The sequence below is a fragment of the Saccostrea echinata genome, unplaced genomic scaffold (genome assembly GCF_033153115.1).
Source record: "Saccostrea echinata isolate AGI-Se365-2 ecotype Australia unplaced genomic scaffold, CSIRO_AGI_Sech_v1 ptg000001l, whole genome shotgun sequence".
Classification (NCBI taxonomy): Eukaryota; Metazoa; Mollusca; class Bivalvia; order Ostreida; family Ostreidae; genus Saccostrea; species Saccostrea echinata.
In genome coordinates, this window is record NW_026889750.1 from 44,346,892 (window position 1) to 44,365,152 (window position 18,261).

Here is an 18,261-nt window from a genome sequence, read left to right on the forward strand (position 1 = left end):
TATGAACTATGACTGTAAGATACAAACAGGAAAATATCCTTTTGATGGCCAATTCTAGTGCTACACATGCATTATAGTAAAACAAACTTATAGCTAACACACTTCTATTTTCATTTCCCCTGATTTTAAATCATATTGTGAACTTAATGGAACTAATTACATTAATAACAATGCAAAATTAATCCTAGAACTCTGCTATAAGTGTGGTTTTCATTGTACTACAATTTAAAAGCACCTAAGTTCTCATAAACTAAGAGTGCTACAAACCAAGTTCTAGGAACAAAGAATCCAGCCTCACTCTCCGTCCCATTAGGTATCTTCATCTGTGTCACAAACACTTTCTGGAAAAATCTACCCTTGCATTCTTCCTAAAAGAAAAGTAAGAAGTCCATGCTTGTGTTATAAAATGAATATACATACTATAAATATCATTATCATTTATCTCATTTTAGTTGATATTAAGGAAATTACAATAATATCTGAGAAATTCTGACCTTGGTGGTGATGTTGGGATCATTACATTTGTGAAGTTTTCCTCCTAGAACATGAACTCCATAAATGGCAAACATGAACATCAGCACCACAAGTAGGACAGAGACCTGCAACATTCAAATCATATATCATCATCAAGGAACCTGAACTGGGGAAACTACTGAGCCAAGGAAGAAGATTCTGTTTAATACTGTACCAGATTTTGAGGTGTGATTTACCAATATGATTTCTTTGAATCCCCGGATGAGTTCGTAAACCACCTTCCTCATGTGAGGAACAAGAACAAAGATCCTGAGAGGCCGTAGACACCTGAGCAACAAGAACACCTGGGCAGGTGAATCACGCTTCACTTCTTGTGGCATCCAGCACAGAAATATCACACTCACCTGAAAATTATAAAAATACACCTGGTGAGCAGCCAGCTACCTGTACACCTATCTAGTAAATAATGCAATATACATGGTGAGCCTCAAGTTGCCTGTACACCTATATATTAGATAATGCAATACCTGGTGAGCCACCATCTACCTGTACACATATATAGAAGATAATGCAATACACCTGGTGAGTAGCTAGCTGCCTGTACACCTATCTAGTAGATAATGCAAGATTAAAGTTTTCCAAAGTAGGTCATACTTCAAGGTCAAGGTCAAGAGGTCAAAAAATTGGTACCAAAGGAAAGGTCTTGTCACAAGGAATATATAAGTAAAATATTAAAGCTCTAGCACCAACCATTCAAAAGTTTATAGGCAATGTTAAAGTTTTCACAAAAGTAGTTCAAACTCAAACATAAAGGTTAGGAGGACAAAAAAATGTTGCTACCAAAAGATCTTGTCACAAGGAATATACATGTGATATATGAAATCCCTAACACCAACCTCAAAAGTTATGGCCAAGGTTTATGTTTTTCAAAAGGAGTTCAAGGTCAAGGTCAAATATATTGGTACCCAAGGAAAGGTCTAGTCACATGGAATATAAATTTAAAATATTAAAGCCCTAACACTAACTGTTCAAAAGTTATGGCCAAGGTTTAAGTTTGGTACAGTCCCTGAAACGTTCTACTTTCCCACTTGAATGAACGAGCGCAGAGCATACCGTGAGCAAACGCAGAGTGAACGGTGAGTGAACGATGAATGCAACTTGGTGAACGCTGAATGGTGAGTGAACACAGAATGCGAACGGAGCATGAATGCGAGCGCAAAGTGAATGGTGAACGAACGGTGAACGCAAGATGAACGATTTATTGGGAATGCCTCTGATCTTTTCCATGCATTGTATCTAATTGTATTCTAATGTAGGCGCAAAATAAATAAATAAATATTCAACAAGAGGCCCATGGGCCTTGAATCGCTCTTCTGATAAACTGTACAACCTATCACTTCTATTTGAAGCTTCGGAGTATCCTGTATATTTACATAAACCCTTGAAATTCCAATTCACACTCTGAGAACCCGAGATGATTCTATGCCAATTAGTACCTGAGAGTTGGTCATGGTGACCTACTTATCACTTGTCATTCTCTGAGGACCCATCAACTAAGTTTGATGATTCTAAGCCAATTAATACCTAAAATGTTTTTTAAAATTATAATCATAAAATTTTATAAGTAGGTCAAAGTGACCTACTTTTCAATTGTTTTACTCCGAGGACCCAAGATGCATCAACTGACAAAGTTTGATGATTCTAAGCCAATTAGTACCTGTAATATTTAATTAAAGCCATAAATTTTCAAAAGTAGGTCACCGTGATCTACTTTTCAGTCAACCTACTCCGAGGACCAAAGATGCATCAACTGACAAATTTTGACGATTCTAAGCCAAATAATTCCTGAAAATATTAAATACAGCCATAAATTTTCAAAAGTAGGTCACCGTGACCTACTTTTCAGTTGTTGCACTCCGAGGACCCAAGACGCATAAACTGACAAAGTTTATGATTCTAAGCCAATTAGTACCCGAAATATTTTATTAAAGCCATAAATTTTCCGAAAGTAGGTCACGGTGACCTACTTTTTTAGTCAACCTACTCCGAAGACCCATGATGCATCAACTTACAAAGTTTGATGATTCTAGCCAATAAGTACCCAAAATATTTAATTACAGCCATAAATTTTCAAAAGTAGGTCACAGTGACCTACTTTTTTGTCAACCTACTCCGAGGACCAAAGATGCATCAACTGACAAATTTTGACGATTCTAAGCCAAATAATTCCTGAAAATATTAAATACAGCCATAAAATTTCAAAAGTAGGTCACCGTGACCTACTTTTCAGTTGTTGTACTCCGAGGACCCAAGACGCATCAACTGACAAAGTTTAATGATTCTAAGCCAATTAGTACCCGAAATATTTGATTAAAGCCATAAATTTTCAAAAGTAGGTCACCGTGACCTACTTTTCAGTTTTGGAATCCGAGGACCCATGACGCATAAACTGACAAAGTTTTATGATTCTAAGCCAATTAGTATCCGAAATAGTTTATTAAAGCCATAAATTTTCCGAAAGTAGGTCACGGTGACCTACTTTTTAGTCGACCTACTCTGAAGACCCATGACGCATCAACTGACAAAGTTTGATGATTCTAAGCCAATTAGTATCCGAAATATTTAATTAAAGCCATAAATTTTCAAAAGTAGGTCACGGTGACCTACTTTTTAGTCGACCTATTCCGAAGACCCAAGATGCATCAACTGACAAAGTTTGATGATTCTAAGCCAATTAGTACCTGAAATATTTAATTATAGTCATATAAATTGAAAAGTAGGTCACGGTGACCTACTTTTCAGTTGACCTTTTTTGAGGACCCAAGATGCATCACATTACAAAGTTTTATGATCATAGGACTTAAAATGTCCAAATTATGTCTCTAAAACGCTTTGAAATCGAATGCCTGCAAAGTTCAAAAAGTAGGTCACTGTGACCTACTTTTTAATAAATATGTTTTATGGCCCCAAGATGCATCATCTTACAAGATTTAATGATTCTAAGCCTCCCCATATTCGAATTAATGACCTTAATTGTTTTAAAAAAGATTAGCCATAAAATTCAAAAAGTAGGTCAAGGTGACCTACTTTTTATTTGACGTACTTTGAGGACCCAAGATGCATCAACTGACAAAGTTTGATGATCATAGGCCTTAAATTGTTCAAAATATGCCTCTAAATCATTTTGAAAAAGAATGGCCACAAAATTTAAAAAGTAGGTCACCGTGACCTACTTTTGAGTCAACATGATATGAGGTCCTTAGATGCACCAACTGACAAGATTTGATGATCCTAGTCCTTATAGTAAGAAAAATATCAACATTTTAATAAAATGTAATTTTTGGTCAACTTTGAAGTGACCTTGAGACCACGCCCTTTGCCCCAGGGTAAATCCCCGTGCAAATTTTAATCTACAACATATCCTCATCCTTTTGTGTAAGTTTGGTGATAATCTGCCCAGTGGTTCTTGAGAAGAAGATTTTTTAGCAACCAGTACTTTTTTTTTCTATTTTCCTAATTATCTCCCCTTGTTAAAGGGTCACAACCCCAGTTTTAGTATAAAAGGGAGCCCTTGGGCCAAGGATACCCTGTGACAAATTTGACAATAATTGGCCAAGGGGTTCTTGAGTTATGGCCCATATTCTAAAAAGTTTACGCACACCGCACAAATGGCCATAGCATTAGCTCTTTGAGCCTTTGGCTCAGAAGAGCTAAAAATTGTCCTAAGAAAGAGGAAACATGCACATTAAGTAAAACTATTAATTAAGTTTCTTACAATATTTTCTGCACAAATGTATGATGTTTAAATTCAGCTGTTTAATCACACGATTTTTATCGCTGTAAAACATTGTCATTGCTACCGAACGCTGTAGTTTAAAAAATAAAATCATTCTAGTTCTAAAATAAATATGTTTATTCTTATTTGATATATAAAACTATTACAAATAATGATTTTCGAAGAGGACATTACTGACTTATAGAATGAATTACAACGGTTGTAACAACCATACATGTATTTCCGTGTCAAGGCAATTCCGTGTAAAATGATGAGAAATTTTTTTAAAATATTTTGCTACGGTCTGTGGATGTATTGCATGCATACTCTCGTATTTTAAAAAATTAATGCAATAATTTATTTATGTGTCTTTTCATTTTTTATGATGATTTATAAACCAGACTTCTACATGTATCTGTAGACAATTCCCCGTGATTATACTCGGGCAAGATGATACAAATAAGCATTCATATTATTTGTTATAGATTAAAATTTCAGAACTTGATATTTAAGTAATACATTTCATAGTTTTGATTAAACGGACAAATGAGAGAGAGAGAGAGCAAGAGCGAGAAAGATTCCGTTTTAGCCCCCTCCCCCCCAATTTCTTCAAATGCCTGTATAAACAAAAATTCTTAATTTTTATCTAAATATATCAGGCAGTGAAAGTAACCTTTTCTTTTATCAACAAATTCATTTTGTTTGACAGTCATAATCGGTTTTTATTTTCCTGCTTCAAGTTCACATGAAGTCCACATGTTTGTCCTTTCAATCAAAATCATTCGACACTGTGCAGGTGTGAAAGTCTCGTCACACCAAAGGCGAAGTGCTACACTGTAGTATTTCAAAGAAGTTTTAACATTTTTTATCATTTCTAGATCTGATTCCAACTTTTCCAAAAAATAAATAAATAAATAAAATACATTGGGCAAAAACACTTGGAATGAATTTGAAACATACTCCCTGGCCAATTTAAAATACCACCGTCGGCACGTGTATATTTTGAACTACTATTGTTTAATGACTTTTTTAGATGCATGTTTGTTTTGAGACTGAAATTTTTGTGCTACAAAACGCATTAACTTCTTTTTAAATATTAATTAAAATATACTGGAAATGCTGAACTAAGTAACCGATTTACATGTAGGTGAAAAAAGGGGGGAGGGGGTCTTAATCATATCGAATGAATATAAAGTTATTGTGAATAAAGGAATTTTTTCTCTCTTAACATTAGACTTTATTTATGAATCGTAGTGTATTACATTTAAATAAATATTTTTTAACCACACTATCAATTTAATTCGCTCCAAAGATATTTAATTAACTGGATATTTACAGTACTATTTAGAATTCTCAGAACTAGTTCAAATAATGTATTTCTATAGTAATTGAAAAAAAAACGCTTTAGTAATAAATACTTTCGAAATTCTGCTGCAGTTGGTAAATTAATTGACATGGATTATTATCTCTCCATTAACGTTTTGTCATCTTTAACATAACAACAAAATGTTGCAGTGCTTGAAGTACCCGTATATTGCCCTACTTAAATTTAATTTATCAGCATCATTCTACATAGGTACATACTTAAAAAAACATTTATTTTCAGAGAAATTTAATAAATAGCCTAACAGTTAAGTTAGAATAATAATAAAACATATTGTAGATATTTTTTTCCCATGAAATAATGATCCTTTAAACACGATATGTTAATGATTAAATTTCAAATCCTGTAAATCCTTACTTACAAAAAAGATAGGTCCTTTCACTTGGGAGTTCCAAATGACAGTGAAGACTGAACGATTAGTGAACGCTGAATTCAAGGTGAACGAATGGAGAGTGAACGGTGAACGCTTTGTGAAAGGTGAACGCGAGCGCACGGTGAACGCAGAAGCAAAACTGTGAACGGAGAGTGAACGGTGAACGCACGGTGAACGAACAGTGAACGAATGGTGAACACACGCTGAACGAATGGTGAACAAACAGTGAGTGAACAGAAAAATGGTAAAGTAGAACGTTTCAGGGACTGTAAATTTGCGAAAGTAGGTCAGATTCCAAGGTCAAGGTCAAGAGGTCAAACAAAGAAAGATCTTGTCACAAGGAATACAATGAAATATCAAAGCCCTATCACCAACCATTCAAAAGTTACAGGCAAGGTTCAAGTTTTTGCAGACAAACAGAGTATAGAGACAAACGAACAGATTAAAAACTATATGCCCCCCGAATATTCAATTACAGGGGCATACAAAGCACTTTTATCTTTGTTCCTTCAGGTACTACTTTTAGCAGCGTAATGTTGATGATGTTAATGTTATGCAATTGCCATTATAATCATATGGGAGGCGGGGTTATCATTTATGAGCTCAATGCTAACAGTGCCTCTAGCCCATGGGAAGCAAAAGGGGCAAACCTATTGAAATTTTGTAAACAAAAATATGAAGTAATTATCTCTCACATGTCTTATAATTGGATACAATTTCATCTAATTTGTTTGTTCTCTATCCCCTTGTCAAAGCTCATGGAAAGAAGACACAATTCCATATGATGCTGTATTTTACTGATATGTAACTTTTCATGAAGTTTCTTGCTGCTATTATTCGAAATAAGAAAGTTCTCGACTTCTCTGCGAGTGTGACCCCTCCCAGACAGATGAAGAGACAATGTACAAAGTGATCTGTGTCTGCTATGATACACAAGCACACAAAAATAGTATAAAGAACACAGTTAACCAAAGCAGTCACCTACCGCATAAATAAATAGATTTAGCATCCCTCCAAAGTCCTTGACTACACCTTTAGGGGTGAAGAAGAATCCATTGGCCAACACTTTGAGACCCATCTCGATACTCATACAGATTACAAACACATACTCCGCAATCTGTAAGATTAAAAGTATATGCACACTAATGATCTTAATATTTTAGTACTTTAGTAGAAATTTGACTTTAATATGAAAAGAAACCCCAAAATTCCTTATTCTGCTCAATTTAAACAAAAAAACAACTTTTGTTGGTTTCATTTTAATTTATGTATATCACAGTAAATTTTCAAAAAAAAGTTGACATTATATATGTATATTTTTTTCAATATATTTTTAGTGATAACCTGAAGTTCTGGTGTGTTCATTATTCTTCTCTTGGGCGTCTCAAAAGCCATGGATATACAGGACAAGATAGTCACCATAATCATCACCCAGTCCAGATATGTGACCAGTCCTAATATCTTACTGTATCAATAGAATACTAGTTGTATCAGTAAAAATGAGTATCTATATGAAAATGTATAAAATTATATATATATTGAATGTTGTCTTTGTTGTATCCAAAGCCTAGAAGTGACTTACTGTATCAAGCCTAAATGAATTACTATATGCAGCCTAAAGGTGACTTGCTGTATCAGCCTAAAGGTGACTTACTGTATCAGCCTAAAGGTGACTTACTGCATCAGCCTAAAAGTGATTCACTGTATCAGCCTAAAGGTGACTTACTGTATCAGCCTAAAAGTGACTTTCTGTATCTGCTAGGGGTGACTTACTAAATCAGAACAGAGGTGACTTCCCTTATCAAGTTTAGAGATGATTAACTGTATCCAGCCTAGAGATGACTTCCTGTATCCAGCCTAGGAGTGACTTACTGTATCCAGCCTAGAGGTGACTTACTGTATCCAGCCTAGGAGTGACTTCCTGTATCCAGTCTAGAGATGACTTCCTGTATCCAACCTAGGAGTGACTTCCTGTATCCAGCCTAGAGATGACTTCCTGTATCCAGCCTAGGAGTGACTTACTGTATCCAGCCTAGAGGGGACTTCCTGCATCTGTCTTACAGATGACTTACTTTAACAGCCTAAAGGTGACTTCCTGGACTCAGCCTAAGAGATAACTTACTTTATCTGCCCTAGAGGTGACTAACTTTTCTGCTGGAGGTGACTTACTGTATCCACCTACAGGTGACTTACTGCATCCCCTAGAAATGACTGTCTAAACTGAAAGTTGACTTCCTATATTCACTTAGGGCTGACTTGTTGTATTCCTCTAGAAATGACTAACTGTATCAGCCTACAGGTGACTTACTGTATTCGTTTATATTTGCTGTTCAGCTCCTTTCCTGTGATGGGGTCTCGCAGTGTGTGGTTATACTGAGCATTTACAATCATCTGACAGACCTTACGAAACTGAGATTCCCGTCCCACTGTAAAAAGAGGCGTGTCAAACAGGGGGTGGTTTTCTCTAAGGTCCTCCTCCTGCTGACTCCTAGAAAACATAACCAATACACCATCAGTTAATGAGTTGGTCATACTTGTAACAATGTACCATTTCTAAAACATCTTGTTCATACATGTATTTATAAAATGTCATTTTATTTGTAATGCATAATGTTTACATGTTGGTGATATAATAAGAGTATAATTGCAAATTCCTATTTGTAAAAAAAGTTTAAATGTACATATTGTTTTGAAAAATTATATTCAAAAGCCACTGAATACAGTACGTGTGTGTGAATTCAATACATATCAACTATATGAACTAAGCACTGATGTGTTGACATGGTACGTCAGCGAGACAAGCTTATTTTCAATCCATTACCTCTTAATCTCCGCCTGTTGTTTCCTCTGTTGCCAGACTTTTATGTCGTAATCGTCAGGTGTTCTAGTTCGGTTTAGTATAGAACTATTTATCTTCCCCAGATGGATATCACCATTCTCTTTGGCAGTACTTCTGGTTTTCAGACTTCCAGGTCGAGAACCTCTCATGCTTCTGTAAATGTTCCGAATTTTTTTGACATGACTATGTATTTCTTTAATTTTTGTTAATAACCAGTGATCAGTACAATGTAAAGAAGGGAAAACACTGGTCAGTAAAGAGTCCCTCACCTTCTGTCCATCCTGAGTTGGTATTGTTGAGACAATAGGGACTTAGGGCCACTAGGAACAAGCTGAGTAGACCCACACACCTGCATCTTCTGCTGAGCAGAGTCCCTGTACAACAAAGTATCAATAAAATGCTTAAACTACAGTATGTAACTTTTTTGACATGTGTCACAAAATGCAACATAGTTAAGAGGCAATGTTCTGGAAAATTTTTTTTGGTCTCATCTGACAAGTCAACTCTGTTTTTTTTTTTAAATTAGAGTGCAAGTCAAATGTAAAATGTTTTTCTTCTTAAGAATTACACTGTGTTCATAATCCTCTAGTTAACAGTACCTCTTGCTACAAAGTTTTCAACTTTCTGCAGAAAAAAACTTTCACTATCTGCTACCTAACAATGAGTGTGATTCCACTCCTCTTCTCCATTGCTCCGCCACTCTTAGATCCACTCACATCCTGTCTGACCAGCTTGACTGGTGAGAATTTGACCAGGGTGGTGCTTTCTTCACTGATCTCCTGTATGTCTACGGTGAGGTTCACCTCTGGGGTAGAAAACTGCCTCATGACACTTTCTCTGATCTGAGACAGGCTAAAGTCACCCGGTATCTTGTACAGGTACACCATCTGTGGGTGGTTCCTACAACATGATAATTCTTCCATTTACAGTCAAGTCATAATTGTAATCTAATTCCATTATCATTCTATATATAACAAGATTTAAAGAAGTACAAAGAAATATGTTCAATTCCAAAACCAAGTACAGGGATTCAAACTTTGAGAAAACTACATGTATATCCATGGTAAAAATTCAAACCATACGGGAATTTGGTAAACACTCGAAGGCGCATGGGGAGTTTTTGTTGGCTCTCAGTCACCTGTTCCCTGGCCTTCAACTACAATATATAATTACAATATATACTACTGCAATATATAGTCAAACCTCACTATCTCTAACTTGAGGGAACAAAGATAAATCTTAGAGATATCCGAGGATTCGAGATAATGAGGGTAAAAAAACATAAAGAAAATGTACAGGACTGCCAATGCACTTCCAACATATCCTTGGTATTCGAGATATTGGTGTTCAAGATAACGAACTTCAACTGTTTACCACTTCATATTATGGCAAAATGAGAAACTTCTGTGAGGTAATGAGTAATACCTCATACTGGGAATTTTTAGCGACCACCTAATTTTGGCTTTATTAGTGATGGTCTTGGCAACACTTAAAATAAACTAATAACTCAGTCACATTTATTGTCTGAGAAAATAAAAAGCTTTCCCTAAGGTGACTTAAAATAATGCTAATTATAAAGCTCACTTTCTGGATAAAATTGCTAAATTTACCGGTCACTAAAATAAACTGGCATGTTGTAGATCTTTTTGACCAGAAGCTGCTTATACCAATAAAAGCAAGCTGTTTAATCAAAAAATGCCCATCTACTACACTATGATACAGTCTACCAAAATCACGACCACAAATAATGTCATTTGGCAAACTTCTTAAAAGGAATTCTATCAACTGTAATTCATATATGTGTCATGTATATATACCCTCCTCCACCCTGTAAAACTAATCAACTGTACTACGTCCTTTACTTGTGGTACTTGGAAACCCTCATATTTTCCTTATTGTATATTTTTGCCTGACACTTCTTACTCCCATTCTTTTTTTTCTACAGTAACATGTCAGTGATACTGACCTGTTTAAGTTTTTTGATGTCTTCATCCAACTCCAGGTTGTCCAGAATAACAGCCACAAAGGAACTGATAACGATCTACAGACATGAGTAAAACAAAGTGAGATAACTCTGTACAACCACAGGGGAGACAACAAAATGCTCTTTGTTTCAAAGGCTTACTAATATTGGTAATGTTTAAGGTATTAATGCTATGAGATTCAGTTATAAAGAAAATATATTTCTAATGAAGGAAAAAGAATATAAAAACAAAGAGATCTTTCAAAGTAATAACATATATCACTCATTTTGTAAAAACACTTTCTGTAATAGTGAATCATTGAAAGGTAGTACATCCCATAGGTTAATATTTAGTGAGGCGAAGCTGGTCTTCAGACACATGCAGCATACAAATTTTCTTTATTTCATAGCTCAGTACTATTTATACATGATTGCACACCAGAAAGTTGAAATTTGTACCTTCATGCATAGATCATCGATGAAAACTATACATTCTTAAGAGCTATATCCTCTTTAGAAATTTTCTGTGTCACTATATAAATACAGGAATTGTAAACAATTTCAAATCCATTAACTTGGAATTGTAAAACTCTTAACACAATATCACTAACCAGTAAAACCTTTCATTCGATAAACTTTGAACATATCAAAGTTAATTAGAAATAAAGAGAAAGGTTTCAAAACTTGTGCAAAAAGAAAATAGCGCTTTGGTGAACTGGGTTTTTAAACAAATATCAAGAAAAAGGGAAAATTGCAGAAAAAATTGTGGAACTCGTTTGGAGGAATTGTGAGGAATGTAGGCTGTAGGAATCGAGTGAACATGGAAAATTATGGGTGTAAAACTTTATTGGTGAAATTTTTTTTCAAATAGAACTTGGTTTTTATATCATGCACTAAAATTCTCACTGTATATAAAAATTTGTGAGGATTGTGTTAGTAGAAAATCAGACATGCTGTTCAATTCACAGTCAAGAAATGTACTTACAACCCCACAACAAGCTTAAACCTACAGCAATAACATCTTAAATAGTTAGCTTTGTTCCCTCACTCAGTCAATACTGTAGTCCGCAAGAACAAAAGAAAAATCTTCAAAAATTCCCAAATCTTCTAGACAATTTGAAAATGTTATAATTACTGCAGGGGTAAAAATCTTTTACAGAACTACAAAAAGCATTGAACACCTTAATTTTTTTTTAAATTTTCAAATTATTTTTTTTAACTGATTAATATATGGACAATAATGAATATCATTGCCTTATACCATCGGAACCATTTTATAGTCAGTTATTAATTTTCACCTCATTGGTCTGCATAATGGTATAACCTATCCTAATCAAACAAAACTTCATCTCTAAATTTCAAATTACGTAAAAAAAAAAAAAAAAAAAAAAAAAAAAAAAAAAAAAAAAAATACTGAACATGAATTTTCAGACTCAGCAACAAGTTTTAACACAAAAGTTCTAAGATTTAAAAAAGGAGTCCTGTTTAACGGTCTGCGGACCTAAGCTTCCCAATCAATTCTCTCTCTCTGTGTCAATGATTATATCTATGGGAGAATTATCACATTAGTAAAAGTCTAAACAGTTAGGTGGATCCATCAGGGGTGGGGTGGGTGATTGGACACTTATTCCATGTATACCCTTTACTCTCTGGGTCACGGTTTAGTCAGATAACTTTTGAAGGCTGGGAACATTATTCCGAGTGTACTGTTTTGTTATGCAGCATTCCACTAAATACATTTATAATTCTCCAATGATACCCGAATCAATATTTATCTTTTTTAAATGTTTCAATTCAGAGGCTCTTTACTTTTTATAAGGGAAATCACATACACCGAATGAATTAATAAATTATTTTTATTTTTAAAGAACTTCATTCACAGTATTACATAAAATTACATTTAGAAAGGAATCATAATATTTAAGGACCAAAAAATTCACACGTTTTCTATCAATATAAGTAAACATATGGAAGAATCATATGTTACACATACTTTTTCTATTTTGCCGTCAAAGTTAAAAGACTACTATTGAATCAGCATTACTTTACATCAGCTTTTAGTTTAGTGCCTGTACATTAATTTACACGTGTTTAGAAATCCTACTGTTTTGAATATTTATCCTCAACTACATGTGTAAAATTATGAAGTTACAATATTATCTGTCCAGTAAACAACATTAATCACATGTATTCAAAATACATGCACTGTGAATCTTAAGCATACACATGACCTATGAAAGCTACATAAACATGACGAAGTGATCAAATGTAAAAATAAATCCATTCTCTATCTTTTCCCTTTCAAATTCATGATTATACATCTTTTTTGTCTGTATAATTTTTTTCTTACATTTCAAAAGCGAAATGAATCTATTCTTAATCCTTTCACCTTGAATGATTATTTTCACCATTATAAAGTTAAATCACCGAAACAATGGATTCTAATGTTTTCCTTCAGATCTGCTTTTGATACATTTTTGAGTGACATATCTAATACATTTTCTTTTTTTATCTAACATGTACAATATTAAACGTCAAGATGACCTCTATCTACACAAACTCTCTAGTAAGAAGCCTCTGATCCACAGTAACAAAACCATTGAGAGAATCGTGGGAAGCAGTACGTCCACTCTGACCCGAGAAACAGGACTCATTCACTAATCTACACTATAACTCCAGCCAATGGCTGCCACTTAACATCAGTCAGTGTTCCGTCATCTACCTCTGAAGCAAACACTGAGCCGACTTGGTACTCACCAGCGTGACAAATAAGTGGTAGAAAATGAAATAGATTGCTACTATGGGGTAGAAGCGGTCTGTTTTCCACATTGTGATTTGCATCACTTCAGTCCAGCCCTTATTCGCTAGGATTTGAAACATAGACATGAACGCCTAGGGAAAGAGAATTACAGAACTATTAAAGCATCTCATAATATGTACATGTAATATTCTCTCAGTACCCAGCTACACTGTATTTTTACTGTATACCTAGTCTATACCAGACTGCTGTAGTTTATAAAAATTCTGCAGGATTTTAATAAAATTTATCATTTTCTTTCATCAAAAAGAAAATTCATGGCAGTTTTGACACAAGACTAGATACATATCTAATGTAGCTGGGTGCTGAGGAGGACATTTATCTCCCTTGACTTGAGTGCACATGCTGTTCTCTCTGAGTGTTCATCACCTACATGCTGTCAAGTACATCAGATATGTTAGTCCATCACCAAGGATACAGTAGTTCATCACCATGGTAACCACTGTGTTGTGAGTATACAGAATTAGATTTACAAATCAAAGTTGGATGGAGAACAGTCCACTCTTTACTGGCAATACTTTATTTGCAGATACATGTACCAATTTAATCAGTTAAACTTACATATCAAAAACAAATTTAACTAAATTCATAATTTTTTATCCCCCACCCCATCCCAAAGGAACACACATTTTAATTTTTTATTTGGGACACAGAAAACTGGACCATTCTCCTTGGGTATCAATAAAGGCACACAACCCTGTAAGGCACGATTCCATTCAGGATAATCTCCCTTACTCACCACTGTGACAAATTGGTGATACAAAATGAAATAAATGGCACAAATAAGTGGAAAGAAAAAGCCTCCTGTTTCTGTCTCCTCGATTGCCCCATCCATCACCTCGATCCACCCCTCTTGGGTCAAAATTTGAAACATGGACATAAAAGCCTGATCAAAAAGGGGGGAGAGTTTAAATAAACATACTCATAGTAGAATTTCAATAATTCTTGTCCATATAAAATTAATTAAATGCATCCATACACATGTCTATACTTTCCATCTATTGCAATTGCTTTCAGGAAGTACCCTGTTTTAAGAACATCTAAACTCAATGGAATAAAATTATGGAGAACTAAATGGACAAAATAACAGCTTTAACAAAGTACCGGTAGTTCTGACAAACCACATTTGTTAGTTGTGGTTTTTTTTACAAAAAAATAAATTGAAAATAAATAATTAAATATGAAAAATCAAGTATTTAAAAATAGCATACAAGATCAAATAATATGTTCAAAAGCCATTCTGAAAAAAAAAAATTATTCAGTTTAGTTCATTTAAAAAATATAACAAGAAGCCCAAAGGCCTCAATGTCACTAAGACAAATTTAAAGAGATATGAAATGAAATATTATAGAGGGCATATTACATTTCCACAAATTTTGAAAAATTTCACTTTTACATTTCCACAAAAAGCATTGTTACGTTTCTACAAAGTAATACACAAAGAAATTATTGTACCTATAAGCACTATGTTTCTGCAATCTATCTGTGGGGAACAAAGACAAACTTGACATTCTGTGTAAAGAATATGTAAAATATTATGCATGAAAGGTGTGTATTATTTTTATGAATAAATATACTTAAATTTATATGAATATCTACTTGCTTGACCGTGATCAAGGTAATACTGTATGTGTACATAAATTGGCGTATTCAAAATTTAGCGCAATCACTGGGTATGGAGTTTTTGGCGAAATCGTGAATTAGTGCTATACATGTCCGTGCTGCATATTGTATTTATAAATGATTTCTTAGCGGTATTCATGAATTAGTGCATCGTTGTTTACACCAAAGCCGCTTAAATATGAAGCCCACTTTTTTAAGTACATATACAGTATATTTGCTTAATAGTCATACAATGTTTTTCGTGGAATAAAAAAATATTTGCGGAATCATATCTTACTTACTGCGGAAAGGTAATATCAATTTGTGGAAAAGTGGCTGTAATTACAGCTCCGCAATACCTAAGACCAACGCCAAAAATCATGATTCCTTAATTTAAAAAACATTGTTTATTTAGCAAAACATCTGAAAATGCTCATAGTTTAAAATTTTGTGATTTTTGGAATACTTCTGCCAAGTTTGTCAAATGGCTCTGGAGGAGAGATCACAAATATGGCAAATTTGCAAACAGCCAGATAAAAGACTGAAACTTTGATCAGAAAAACTCATCTTGGATCAAGTGAGCTAACAAAATTATAAATATGCATTCATGTAATTTTACTTTTGCTATTTACATGTATTAGTAGTTTGTTTCTTTGTTTTTAATAATTAGATTCCATTTAAATTTGAGTTGTAAATGATGAGATATACAGTAAGACTAGTAAAGTATCAACCTGATCAAACCTTCCAAATTTGTTAAAATTCCTGATGTTACAGAAAAGTTGTAGGCTGATACTGGAGGCTATAATTAGGAGACACATCGTAAACAGGATAAGGTGACCCAGCTTCTTACCAGGACCAAAGATCTGTCAAATTACAATAACATACACATATAGTCAAGTAAAACATTCTTTTGAAATTTTCATTAATTAAAAAATAAAATGTAAAACATCAATTAGACACAAGAAAATATGAAAGTGATTATTAGTAATTATGAATATGAAAATAAATTGTAAGTGGTAAACCAATGTCGTCTGAATTACACTTTAGATAAATTAACTCAAATATGTCAATTTCATCAGACATTATGATAGTTGTATAAGGAAAACCTAAATAAGAATCCACAAATCTAAGAGAGTTATCATTACACGGTGCTATTGGAGAATGCACACCTTGAAACAGAAATCCTCCAGCATTGGGGAAGCCTTCATTAACCTTACAACTCTAAGCACCTGCAAAAGACAGAAACAGTCAAAATACCATGTTCAGGTTACAATCTTAAAGTTCTATATAGAGACAAATCTTTAAATTGTAGAATCCTACCTGGAAATATGTAAAGTGACCCCTGTAGAACTGAGGTATAATGTGTAGTGTTGTCCCGATGGCCAGGAGCAGTTCAAATTTGTGGAAAGGTCTCTTCTTGTAGCCTTGGAAACCTAGGCACCAAATCTTGAACACGACTTCCAAGTCGAAAAGGACCGTGAAAGCTACCTGGAAAGTATGGGTTATCCATTCAAGCATGCTAGAAGTTCAAACTCTTATCCGTCTGACTTGGTGCTGAGGTACATGTATATAGGCATACACATGTAACCTCTATCAAGGCTCTTGTAGGTTCTTCAAATCTCAATGTACATGCATAAGAGTGTTTTATATTCCCGCAATCCCACTTATGCTTAATGATATCCTAATGTTTTTCAAATCATTTAAGGATGAATTATCTTCTGTTAAGAGAAATCTTCCAAACTTTCAACCTGGAAAGTATGGTTCATTAAATCTCTGATAGAGTACTGGAGTGTTTTTTTACCTGTGCTGAATGAATTCTTACCGATTTCTATTAATCTAAAGAAGAATTATTCACTGATAAGAGAAATAATTCTAACATTAATAAATAACTATGTTTCCTTTACGAACTGTTCATCTTGCACATTGATTACATGTATCTCTAGTTTTGCACTGTATGATATACATGTATTCATTGCCTGAATTTCATTGTTAACTTTTTCTTCTGTTAGAAAATTTTATGTAAATCTACTGTCAGAATATTGTTACCATTAAGAAAATTTCCAACAGAGCAAATTTAAGAGACAGCCACTCTCCCTTAGTAAACATATGAACAAGAATGTGCTCACATTAATAAATTCCATAACAAAACACTGTTACCTCAGCATAGTAAAAGCCGTCCAATTTGTTCCTGACATCTGCCTGGCCTCGGAAGGACAAAGTGGCCCCGGTGATAGCATTGGCAAAAACCAGCAACAAAAAGAAGGTGTGGAAGAAATTAGAACAAAGGATTTTCTGGAAGAAAGGTGGTGCAAAGCCTTTGGCTTTATTCTCATCAATTAATACCATCTTCCATGAGTTGCCTTCACACTGAATCACCTAAAAACAGAAATAGCAAAATATTCTTTAAGGAGTACTCAGTTAAGGCCTGAAAAATATATCTTTAGCTTATAAAACCTTTTTAGTAGATATCGATGAAGAAATATAAGAAACCTGACCGCAGAAAATACATGGTAAAAGAAAAATTAGTGAAAGGTTGTTGGAAAATAGCACTGAAATAATGCAAGGTGCCTAAATAAAAGAGGTGATCAACAAGCATTGACACACCTATTTAAATACTGTGGCAATTGAGAAAATTATGACGTCATAAATATATATACATAACACCTACATGAAGAAAATTCAGATACCAAGAGGGTTTTGAATTTATATATTCTAACCTACTGGTGAAGAGTCCAGAAATGATAAGGTATAGAAGATATGTATTTACTATCTATGATATATTCTGACATGCATTATCATCTACCTGTGAAGAATCAGAATCCGTAGCGCTGCCTCGTGATCCCCACATCTGTTGGAACTGAACTCGAATCTCCGCAAACGACTCAATAATCACAGCAATAAAGATATTCTACAAAATATTGGAAGAATTTGAAGAAATTTAATACTGCCATTAAACCAAAAAAAGTGAGATTTAACCTGTTTCAGAGTGAATTTTAAATTAAGTGAATTCTATAAATTAAACGTATTTAATTA

General features: G+C 34.1%; 1 protein-coding gene across 4 annotated transcripts in view; it reads right to left on the minus strand.

The window, feature by feature from the left end:
- LOC133192362 (sodium leak channel NALCN-like) overlaps positions 1–18,261 on the minus strand; it is a 39,955-nt gene that overhangs the window by 11,665 nt on the left and 10,029 nt on the right. For 2 of the 4 annotated variants that reach the window (XM_061328399.1, XM_061328388.1), the window contains exons 7-23: positions 18,032–18,136; positions 17,386–17,604; positions 16,549–16,716; positions 16,398–16,457; positions 15,960–16,091; positions 13,566–13,700; positions 10,812–10,886; positions 9,928–10,001; positions 9,500–9,745; positions 9,115–9,219; positions 8,828–8,998; positions 8,315–8,494; positions 7,351–7,471; positions 6,992–7,123; positions 711–878; positions 495–599; positions 268–368 (exon numbers count right to left, since the gene is read on the minus strand). In XM_061328399.1, coding sequence (XP_061184383.1) covers positions 268–368; positions 495–599; positions 711–878; positions 6,992–7,123; positions 7,351–7,471; positions 8,315–8,494; positions 8,828–8,998; positions 9,115–9,219; positions 9,500–9,745; positions 9,928–10,001; positions 10,812–10,886; positions 13,566–13,700; positions 15,960–16,091; positions 16,398–16,457; positions 16,549–16,716; positions 17,386–17,604; positions 18,032–18,136 — 2,297 coding nt within the window. Of the gene's footprint in view, positions 1–267; positions 369–494; positions 600–710; positions 879–6,991; positions 7,124–7,350; positions 7,472–8,314; positions 8,495–8,827; positions 8,999–9,114; positions 9,220–9,499; positions 9,746–9,927; positions 10,002–10,811; positions 10,887–13,565; positions 13,701–14,365; positions 14,513–15,959; positions 16,092–16,397; positions 16,458–16,548; positions 16,717–17,385; positions 17,605–18,031; positions 18,137–18,261 lie in introns of all 4 variants that reach the window. The other 2 variants (XM_061328395.1, XM_061328381.1) reach the window with 1 other exon arrangement.